A 12,512-nucleotide genomic window follows, 5' to 3' on the forward strand; every position below is an offset into this window, starting at 1 on the left:
TCAAGAAGAATAGATAATTTAAATAAAGCATAATTTTAATAAAGATTGAGTCTACAAGGATGAAATTCCTGCTGCCATTGATTGCAAACTTAGATAAAGAAAAAGTAGAATGTTTTCTTAATAATTTATGTATCTTATAATACAAGCAAAAGGAAGAAAACTCGAGATGATACATAAATAAGGAAATTCAAAGCTTTGCGTACCAAAAGCATTGGAGATTCAAAATTTTTCATTTCCTGATTAATCTTATTTTTCGAATCCTATCCTAAAAAATTTGATGGGTACACCACATGACTTCCTTTACGGAATATTAAATTATACGCATTTTTCTTGCATTTCGTTTAAATTTATTGGATTCAATTAAATCTACTTCGTCGATAGCGCATAAACCACAATAGAATAAATGCAATCTTTAAAATTCACTAAATTGTTTACCATAGTGACACTCTGGCGCTAGGTTCACTTAACAGCGTTATATTTCGTTCATATGTCTATGTCTATGTCTATGTCATAACACAATTAAGAGGCAATCGGCCTAGTGCGGCCTTTAACAATATATTATAAGTAGGGTGTCTTTAATGATGAGTTGAATCCAGTAAGATGGAACGTACTTTTTGTTTCGTTCATATTCACAAAATGCACAAAATTTATACCATTTGAAAAATTATCTAATCGTTGCCACATGTTCTATTCAATTATTATAATAAATCTAGAGTAATGTATAAAAGAAATTAAGCAAACAAAACAAAAGGAAACAGTTTTTCACAGACGATTCAGTATTTCTCATTCAATTAATTCAGTTCTCACTTCGCGACAAGGCAAAAATACATAAAATCTCATATATATATGAAAAATTACAAAGTAAATCTTAAACACTTACTTCATCGAAAAAATTCCAGAAATGATTAAGCATGATTTAATTCGCATTAATAAATGAAGGCGTTATCTTTGTTGTTGCGAGCTTAGTCTCTCTTGATTGGCAACAAATCTACTATTCTGCTGTTTCAAATGTAAACAAACATATCCGCTTGTTATTTAAAAATTAGGCTTAACCGCACTTAAACAGTTGTTGATAATTCTACAAATATTGCTTGCAGATTTCCTAATGGCTTAACCGGAAGATAAAAACAACATAATTCAATCATTTTTAAAGCAAAAAATGCACAATTTACAAACATATAAGAGGAAAGAAACTGAGATCACTGAGCCGGGTAACAGAGTGGATATATATATATAAATTTATTTATATACGTTTGGTGCAGCCGATTGCAATCAAAATACGAGTTGCATCTACATGTTATAGAGTCCTATATACAAAATTTAAACATTCTGAGGCTACTCGATTTTGAATTATGGGAGATACATACGTACATACGTACGTACAGATACCACGAAAAATTCTCTTTAGAATTCATTTTAAAGCAGTTTTATAGTTTGTTTGGAGAAAAAGAGTCTTTTATTCTGTCTTTACGTACAAATACTACGCAAAAACATCGCTAAATTGCATTCGATTGCAGTCAAATGGATATTTTCGTTGAAATATGCTGTCTGATACTTTTCGCGATTACAATACTTCCGTTTTACTTCGTACATTTAAGTAAAAATCTGTTGTGGACACCACATGACTTCCTAACTCAGCCTATTAAATTATGCAGATCTTTATTGCATATAATTTAAATTTATTTCTATGAATTATTCTAACTTAAATACCACATCTCCCGAGGCAAGTTGAAAATGACGCAAAAGTTGCAAATTTTTAAATTAAATAGCCCAAATAATGCGAATTTTTGTCGTACGATAAAAAACTTTTTTTAATTTAATTTTTTCAAAACAAGTGTAAAACTTTCCCAAATATAAGAATCGGAAGACCACATTAAAATTTATAAATCTTTACCTGTCGAAACTTAATTTTTTAAAACAATGTAGCATTACCGTGGTTCGGCCAATTGCAGTAAAAAAGGATCAGCAAAACTAGAAGTTTTAGTCGCGTCGTACACAAAATTTCTGTATTTTACGGCTAATCATTTTTGAGATACGCGAGATAAATACATACATGCATAGATTCGTATGTACGGATGTAAAAACAAATTCCTTTTGAATCCACTTTAAATACATTTTACAATTCGTTTTTGAAAACACAGTTCTTTATGTGAACTGTCATATCGTCCAAATAGATTCGGAAACAGTGAAAACGGATATTTCTGTAAAAATATGATACTCTAAATTTTCGCTTTCGTAATACTTCGTTCTACTTCGTACAAGGAAGTAAAATTATTAAACTTTAAAAATCAAAACTATAAAAAGCATAATTTCTTTAATGTCCAAGAGAAGCATTCATTAAAAAAATATTTAAAGTTTTATATTATGTAGTTCTTATCTTATCATACGTGTATAGCAACTTGTAAAAGCCATGATAGAAGCCACAGAAGAGAAAATGAAACTCTGTATTAAATTTTTATTCACGGTTAACTTTTAATCAGTTCGCCTGCATTTTTTTGATTTAAAATGATTCTGGGAAAAATGTACAAAATCGAAATTAAAATGGAAATCTTCTCGGCAAATTATATGGAGAAAATGAACATCAAGATTCAGGAATTGAAGGTATATATTTCATTTAATAAATTTTATTTGTATCGTCTTAATTAATATAGGCGTAATTTAAAAAACATTTTAAAATTTGTTTTTAATTAAATGCAGGTTTCAAATTTTGCTTGCATTAAAAATCTCTAATAATAAGAGAAAGTTGTTTTCATTCTTATTTTCATCTTATTAACATGTAAAAGAAACAAAAGCTTTGAGAAATCTAAGAAGTCAAAGAACATTTCAGGATTCACATTCGGGGAAAAAAAAAAAAAAAAAAAAAAAAAAAACTAAGATTCATCCCATCTCTAATAAATAAATTTTTTCAATGCTTCTTAAGCATTTTTGCTCAATATGCATTTTGTATTCTTAACTTTGATTATTAAAATATTTTATTAAACATTTAATAAGTTGTCAGTTAAGATAAAGGTCAAATTGAAACTAATATGCCCAGACCTATCACATACATAGCAATTGCCGGTTCCCTGACTTGCGCCAGTTTTCGCCGAATTCCAGTTGTAACGGATAACGTTGAATTTTCGTCTTTGTTTCCAACTTCCTCGTTCTTAAAACGGTATGAGAATGCTACGTATCTGACGTCAATTAAATGAATAAAATTAAAATATCAAAAGCGTGCTACATTTGTTTTTCATGTTCACCTTTCGCGGTATAAAAACCCCATGACAAAAAAGTTCTCTCACACAAACCTTTCAGTAAACTTCGAAACAACTTCTGCAACACAATGATAGCCTTCGTAAGTATACGCTCCAGATATTCTATTGTTTGCACTTGAGAACGAAACTTTATGCTTGTAGTAAGCTCAAAATTACAAATTAAATGTAGTCATAGTATTTGCCTTCTGAAGCTTATTATTTTAATTATCAAAGCTATAAATTTTCTTCCTGTATCTATTTAAAGGTGGAAAGTTAAATTTTTCTCATAGATTGTGATTTGTTAATTATACTCTCCATGAATACATAGACCGTTAAAGTATTTTCTACCTCCTTTCTGGATAACTTCTTGTTGCAATGGTTAGCGCATACGGTGAGTATTCGAGAGTTCCAAGTTTGAGACCTGGCGAGGGCATTGCTCATTTTTCATGTTTTCTGCTTCAAACAGATCCTAATGTCTATTGAAGGAAATAATTCCTTTCATTCGATTTATCAAGTAATTAATCATTTAACATTTTATACTCGGCTATTTTTATGGCGTAAATAATTAATATTTTGTTTTAGAAAACTTAAAAATCCCTTTTACAATGAACAAATATTGTCAGGGAACATAAAATAGGAAAGGAAATATTTTATTTAACATAGCGTAAAATTTAATTATAATTTAGCAATGAATACGTTCTTCTTTGTTTTGTTCCTTTGAACAGTGGAAAATGGCAAAATATCTTACGAGAGTTTGCACGTAAGTAACATCATAAACTGGAACAAATTGAGACTGTCTGATACTGAATCACTTTGAAGAAATACTGACATCGAATATGAAAGCAACCATAAATATTTATTATTATTTAAATTGTTGGAGAAAGATGCAGCGCTCATTATTTATTACAATGATGGAGTAAATTAAAAGGATGCAGAAACTATTTCCGTGAATCACTTTGCGAAGAACAGTTGACAATGGATATGACTCCAATCTTAAGTATTAATTATTATTCAAAAGGCCATCAAAGATAAGATGTTCGGTATTTGTTGCAATGATTTCTTTTACATCGTGCTCACCTAAAATGCAGCATATCATTAATAGAAGAATATAACTGCTTTTGAGTTTTTAAAAGCCTACATTTTGTTCTTTGTAGCTAATTAAAATTTAGGTTTGGAAAATGAATATCTATGAATTAGCTCCAAAATTTTATTTATTTATACTAAGGACTTATTAGGAAGAAAATTAATTGACCATTGGAAAGGAAAGCGAAAGTGTTTTGTTAATAATCCAAATTTAATAATGTAGAAAATAATCAGTTTGGCTGTGTTTGCCATTTCTTAGTTCTCTTCTTCCTATGTGGTATTCTATTAGTATCACAGAACTTCTTGAAACTACTAATAACTTTTACACTAATAAACTATTACATTTAGTTAGGGTAATAATTACAAGAAACTCTATAATAAACGTTAATAACTTTTACAGAAATAAAATATCACATTTAGTTAGGAAAATAATTAAAGGAAACTCTATAAAAACACTAATAACTTTTACATTAATAAACAATTACATTTAGTTATGATAATAATTAAAAGAAACTGTATAATAAACACTAATAACTTTTAATAAGACATTACATTTAGTTAAGATAATAATTAAAAGGAACTCTATTATAAAGAAAAACATCTCTTTTCAAAGCTATTTTTGACTCTTAATTTCTGAAAGGCTAAAATTTATTAAAAATATGTTTACTTAAATTTGAGTGCTTCAGAGAACTAATTTTTGCGAAAGAAATAATGGTGGTAAATGAAACTAACTTCAAAATATTACAGGCTATATATGAGGCTATAAGTTTTATGTAGACCGATAAAGTAAAGAAAAATTAAGCTACTACAAGCTTTTAACAGCAGATGAATCTTATTTTTTTAACACTTTTAGTAGAATTACATAAATACGTAAGTTATAATATTAGGAGAGTTCATTTAAAGCAAAATCGTCTGAGTTAAGAATATTGTTGTTATAAATTTTCTTTGAAGTATTTTCAGAAAATGGATTAATTTTAACTCAAAACGAAGTGTTTAATATGCAGTGTTTCTTGGCTATATTTTTGACTTCTTTCTCTAATCAACTAAAAATTTTAGGTAATTCTTTTTATTATGCACTATATTACAAAAATTATTATAAAAATGTGACTAAATTTTTATTTTAGATAATGAGGTTATGTAATTGGTTGCAAAATATCCATTCTCATTTATTAATGAAAAATAGTCAAAATTAATAAACTATAGGATATTTTGAGGTATCTTCCTCTTGAAACATTCTGTCTTGCTAAAGTTTACATATCATTTCGCCAAATTTGAGACAAAAAGTTTTCCTTTTTGTGATCTGTTTAAATGAAATGCGATACGAAACATACCTCTTACAATATTCTTAATTTTAATGGAAAATTTGAGAGTCTTATGTTTCAAATGTAGCATATTGTAAATGAATTTTGCAGTATTTCACAACACAATATAGTAATGTTTATCTTTAGATTTTATATAAACTTTATTTTTACTGCATTGCATTGCATTTTTAAATACATTATTAATATAATTTTAAATTTTCGTATTCCTTTTTTTCATTTCGTATATATATGTTTAAATCCCCAGACGTTTTATTTTTTGAATTAAAAATTTTTAAATCACTGCAAGAGAAATATTTTGGTTATCTACTGCTACTGAAAGAAATATAAAAACTGCGAAACTGTGCAATTTTATAGTCTCCAATATGTCTCCAGGCTTGAGCTACAATTTAAGCTTAGCCGTTAAGAAATACAGCACAGATCTCAGAATTATTAAACATATTTTAAAAGTACTGCAATTGCGGTTTTGAAAATAGATTAATAATTAACTTAATGTGAATTGTATGTAACTGGCAAAACGAAAAAACCTCTTTTATGCAGCCTAATAAACGTTTTGTACATTATCATTTCATCTGCTGTAATCACGACTTATAAAAATTTGCTTATGGGATTTATACTTTTTGGAATTAGCAGCTAAAATGTTTACTGAAATGATGATAATTGATGTTAATATTTCGACATAAATATTGCGGGATTTCATGGCAGTTTTTAAAACTAATTTTTACACTTTTTTTTTAAACAGAGATCATAGCTTTGAACCCGTTTGTATTATCTGGCACTAAAACCAGGAGAGCCGTTAAAAGCATAAAATGTTATTTCTCTTCTCCAGTCTTTCTTAAAATTCTTTGAGATTTTGCTAAATCCGAAATTTAAGATTTAAAATTTGTGGTTGTACAATGATACCAGATGTAAAATGACACCAGAAGAATACTATATGAAACACACCTCTTGCAATGTTCTTAAATTTAAATAACGTTTCGAAAAGTTATAAATATTTTTAACTTTTGCAATAAGGATTCGAAATTTTCATGTTTTTAATTTCATTTCAACACAAAATTTTGAAAGATATATGCTAATTTTCTTTGTCTTTTGACTTCCAGATTACTTTGTCTACGCTCTTGGCCGTCGTCAGCGCCCAGTACCCGTACCAAGGAGGACATCAACAAGGATATCAGCAACCAGCTCCAGCATACCAACAGCCCGCACCTCAACAAGCTCCAGCTTACCAACCCCAGCCCCAATCTTACCAGCCTCAACCAGCCTATGAGCCTCAGCCAGCTTACCAGTCCACTCAGCCCAAGCCAAACAGAGTTTACACTCCAGCAGCAGTTCACTATGTGAACATAGGTGCTGAATTGGCCGGAGACTACAAGTTCGGCTACGACACTGGTAAGGGTACTGATGGCCAGAGCTTCAGGGAAGAGACCAGACTTCCTGACGGAACCGTTCAGGGTGCCTATGGGTACGTCGATGGATCTGGCAAACAAAGGATCATCAAGTACACAGCTGGCAAGAATGGGTTTCAAGTCGAAGGCGATGGTATCCCGAAAGCCCCAGCAGCGCCTGCCCCGGCGCCAGCTGCCCAGCCCCAGCCTGCTTATAACGCTTATGGGGGTAATCCTAATGCCTACCGTGCTGGTGGTTACCACTAATGAAGAACTTGAGTTTACTACAGATGTTGAGGTACTGGGTCTCAGAAGTACATGAAAACTTATCGATCAGAAGATCTCAACACAGTTCTAATCCTGTAAACTTTATGAAGACGAACTACGATCTGAATATATTTATAACTATACATTTTATTTAAAATTTAATAATATTACAAAAATTTAGATTCTGTTCTGAAAAGCCGAACACTTTCAGATATCTTGCTATTAGTGTAAAAGATTTATTTATTTAGTATTATTTTTTTCTTGCAGTTTTACGGAGCTTTTCGAATGCTATGAAAAGAAACTTTACTAAAAGCAATGAGGCTATCAAAAAGAAAACAATTTCGATAAGACGATAAAAAATTAGTAAAATAAAGAAAATATGCACCTAAATAGTGAACGAAAATTTTAAAGCCTTATTCACTTATATATATTATAAAATCCATGCATGAATTTCATTGATTTGAAATTATTGTTTCTGTAGAATATCTTTTATACATCACAAAACCATGTGCCAAAGATTAAATGCTGTGGATATGCATTAATGTAAAACTTCAAATTCTTTTCCAGCAATTTATCTAAGTTATTAATTCTAGTCTGGTATTAAGAAAACGTTATCTTAAATTGTTAATGATCTGATACTACAGTCTATGACCGTCATTTTGAATTACTAAAAGCAAAAAATGATTGTAAATCTAAGCATGAAAGATAAATTGTTAATTACCTAATTCTTTTAAAAGTATTATTAATCTCCTAAAAAGAATACTGTGATCTACATATAAATAAATGTGCTTTGTTGTTAATTGTTTGTATATTGGAAAAAATAAAAGGTAATTCTTAGCCTGATTTCTGTGTTTTTATGAATTCACGAGATTTTATAAACTAATGATCTATTTATATTCTAAGGCTAAAAATAGTTATTTTTCGTCAAAGATTGAACAAATTGCATTTTAAGGATATAAAATAACTGGTAGATTCAATATTTTTCGCTTAACAGTTGATTTTTGACATAAAAATATATGTTTTAGGAATTTTAAAACCATTAAAAATGCAAGAAAACAGAAAAAAAAAAAAAAAAAAAAAAATCTGAAATGTTTCAGATTTTAAATTACGTCCAAAGGGGCGTTTTTTAACATTTTGTGTGTTACCTTTCTTTATTAAATATCATGTTCCTCGCACTTAAACCATAAGATCCAGTGCAACAGCAATATCGCAAAATAGTTTTAAAACGAGCATATCTTTAGAATTTCCGATACAGAGACTCACGCGCTGGAGATAAAAATGTTTTTTCTGCACAACGTTGCCATTGCTCGCTTTGAAATCCTTGAGTTTGTTAATCAAAAATTCGTCAAAGTTTTAAAAAATAGGAAATCGATCATAAAACAAATTTCAAATTTCAAATTTGGTCTTCCACATGCTCATATTCGTTGGAGGATTACGTTATTCAAAATTCGATGACTCTATGTACCGTTGTTTTATCACAATACGAGAAATATACATACATTTACGCAGATTTTTCATTATTTAATTTCTTCAAATATAATGCAGGACTCTAACATTTTGTGGCAACAGTTTGAAAAGTGAACCGACATTTATGAGTCCGACGCAAAATGCCAAAACGAAACTAATAGTCCTTCGGGATTCAAATCCCTTTGGACTAATAAAGAAATATTCTGATAAACAGAGGATAATTTTATACACAAATTAAAAATTTTCTTGAATTTATGAATATTTTTGAACATAAATAAAACGCTTGGGAGATTTATGGTATGTCTTCCGTGGTGCGAACGAAATACCTGTACATGTGAAGGTAAATAAATACATTTACAATCGCAAATTCATTTTAAATAGAGCAGTTTCAGTCAGAAACAACTAAAACTATCTTGTGAATAACAATCTTTAAAGAAAGAAAATGAGGTATGAATCTACAGATACTGATTCCAGCAATAGGTGAAATATCTTTCATATTTAAAGCAGAGCATAAAAAAGTTTTATGCCCTCCACAAAGTATCTTAATATTTTAAAGAAATCCATGACATTCTTTTTAAATACAAAAGTATATATATATGTCTCTAATGCAAGTAATGGAAGATGTAAGATTGCAACATCATTTAAAACACAACATGAATGGATAGATATTTATAATCTTAGAATGCTTTCATAAAAACTAACTTGCCTTTAAAATGCTTAATTGTCTGCAATATTAATAATTTAAAAATTTAAAGGCTAGTAAAGGTATTTTCGAGTTTTCTTGGCCTTTTTTTAAATATAAACATATATAAACAAATCTTGACGTTATTTTTCACGCTTCAAATATTATAAGATTTTTAGGAATGAAAGAGTTATATCAAAAGAACAATTTTTGTAACAAATTATTCATTAAATTTCTTCGAGGAAGAGACTGAGCTTCTGTTTCATGCATATTTAATAAAGCAAGTAGCTTCGTCCAATAAATTTCAATGCGTAATCTATGTAAAGAACAAAGAACTTTAATTAAATACTAAGTTTAAATATAAAAAGTCAGATTTGCGAACCTTTCATTTTACAAAAACAAAACAAACCATATTTTGTTTCCTTTCTATCTATTCTTCAAAGCTAATGTAAACTTTCACAATAACAACCCGCAAAAAATGTTAATTCTGCGTATAACAGCACGCTCTCCTAATAACTCAAATAACCCTGATAAAACACCAAGGTTGGAACTTTTAGAACACGTTTATAATTATCTTAATCTATCAGGCCTGCGGGGTAATAATTTACGCATGGCTTAATCGCTAGCTGAAGTTTTTCTTTAGTTTATTGTTCTTTCACAAACTTTATTCATTATCATTAGCTATACACGCTTCAGCGTGGATGGAAGCACTAGCTAATTGGTTGCATTTGTGTTAAGCATAGACTGCATTAGCCTCAGAGAGGATAATTTTATGTTGCCTTTTTATTTGAAACTTTTTTGTGGCAATGATCTTTATGTTTCTCATCTGAAGCTTTGTTTAAACGTTGGTCACGTGTTACCATTTACTCAGAGGGAGCTGAATTTTAATTGAACGTCGTAAAGTATGAGTTGTTTTATCAATCACGTGCCTGTATTTGGTTTGGACATCATCAGAAATATTGACAATGAACTAATCTCTGAAATATCTTTACAGTGGTAGTGATGCATACTTCTGTTGCCGTATAATAAATAATGTGAAGATATTAATGGATAATGACATTTATGTCGCCTTGCTACCTTGATGACAAAGTCTGCTCAATTGTGTAAAGTTTTTATCATTGAGTTAAATGAGTTTGATCCTGTAAAATAACAGAAACATTTATTATTAGCTACTTAATGCAAAATGATGGAAATTTTCAAGAACCATGTTTTTCTCATTTATGATAACAAACTCGTTAAAACTTTACTTGCTATCAAGTTAGAAAAGATCATTTTGATCATAAAATAAAAGAGCAAGTTTACTGATCAATTAAAATCAAAAGATAAAAAGATTTAAGAATAGAGGAAGGAACTTGCTGTTATTAATATTTAAAGCATTTACTTTTGTTAGGAAAAAGTTAAGAATTTATAAGCCATCATAGTAATGAAATTTGCAAGAATGAATAAATTAATGTCTAATTAATGTCAAATTAATTCTTTCGTTTAGAGAAAATGACTATTCTATTATATTTTTGAAATTTTATAGCAGAAATCAAACATTGTTATATGGCATATTAACTCAAATTTTAAGAAATCAAAAAACAATAAACTTCGAAAAAGAGTTTTGATGCACTACTATAATTTAAATTGTTTCTTTTTAAGTAAATGAAAAGAATTTTATTGCAACTACATAAAACTAAATAGAAATCTTACGAAGTACAAATCCAGTATACCAGCAAATCTAGTAATATTTACCAGCAAGTTTTGCTGCTCAACCGGTATAGCGGTTAGCGTCCCTGAGTGCTGTGCCGAAGGGAGCGGATTCGAATCCTGGAAAAGGCATGGATGTTTGTAAATGTATAGTGTCTATGCGGGAGGGTGGCACTCTAAATATACGGCGAGCCGAAAGTCCTCTCGTGTGGTTTGGTGGAAGGGAAGATGTGTGGGAGACCCTAGGACCCGTTCCACTGGGATGCTCTACATCAAAATTGGCGGCGGAACTAAGCTAAATCTCACTACCACCTGAATGGTTCTGAAGGTTGTTGCCAACGGCAGGCGTAATCTAGCCTTCGTAGCCACGAGGAATTTCGTGGTCTTGGACTGACTGCGTCAGCATGAGAAACAACAACAACACCAGCAAGTTTCGGAACGGAAATTCTAAAAAATGTCTACTTATAACCCTTAAATCATAGCTTTGTTGAAATTCTCACGATAATTTATTATTTTTTACAGTAAGTATTCTAAATGGCCTACAGTAGTGCATAGTAACATTGTTCTTTTCTACATACCTTTTTAGGGTACGTTTTATAGGTTTTATATTAACAATATTTTAATTGAGTTAATACTGTAATGGAATTCACAAACATGCCGTCCAATAGCAATGCACGCTGCAATAATCTTAAACGTTTTACATCCCCGTTCCATTCTAACTAGTCTGCTTGTCCGATGCCGCAAAGCAAGTATGATGATTATCGTTTTTTCAATACATATTTGCCCAATATGCATTTCTGCATATTATATCATACATATATTCACACAGGGTCACAACGCATCAAAGAAATCCCTATTCTCTTATCATAAACATTTATAAGTGTTAGACATACAAATTTACGTATATCCAAGTCATTTAATGAGCCTAGAGCCGGCAGCACCTAAAATATTAGAATTAATTACTGGAAAGTGGAATTATTTTTGTAATTTCGATTAACGCTATATTGCTATGTAAAATAGTTTAATTCTGTTTCGTTACTTTGAATCATCTGTAATATATAATACGCATATAAGTTCTTCCTTAATGCACTACATATATGTTGGCTACTCTTTATTTCTTCTGCATATTTCAGCTATCTTTGTCCTTAACTTGCTTTGCTGCATGGATTTAATGTATAGATGATCACTCAATGCAAATTTCACGGGCGAGAAGATTTGTTCACTCGCGCACAATCTGATCCCAATAACCTAAAACAAGTAAATGCAGCTTTCTTTAAAAACAAACTGAAATTTTTTGCCAAGACGCGAATAAATCTTTACTTTTGTAACTCTACGATTTAGCCGTGAATTTTATATTTATAACCATCATGGATAAATAATGCCTGAG

At 30.0% G+C, this 12,512-nt stretch overlaps 1 protein-coding gene across 1 annotated transcript; it reads left to right on the forward strand.

Moving 5' to 3' along the window:
- Positions 1–3,216: 3,216 nt before the first annotated feature.
- Positions 3,217–8,130, forward strand: LOC118191131 (uncharacterized). Its single transcript, XM_035361926.2, has 2 exons — positions 3,217–3,334; positions 6,736–8,130. Exons 1-2 carry the CDS (start codon positions 3,323–3,325, stop codon positions 7,285–7,287), a joined length of 564 nt encoding a protein of 187 aa, XP_035217817.2. The 5' UTR covers positions 3,217–3,322; the 3' UTR covers positions 7,288–8,130.
- The last annotated feature ends 4,382 nt before the right edge of the window (positions 8,131–12,512 follow it).

The sequence above is a fragment of the Stegodyphus dumicola genome, chromosome 2, assembly GCF_044657685.1.
Source record: "Stegodyphus dumicola isolate Sdum_Otavi_A_Nest chromosome 2, ASM4465768v1".
In the NCBI taxonomy this organism is placed as follows: domain Eukaryota; kingdom Metazoa; phylum Arthropoda; class Arachnida; order Araneae; family Eresidae; genus Stegodyphus; species Stegodyphus dumicola.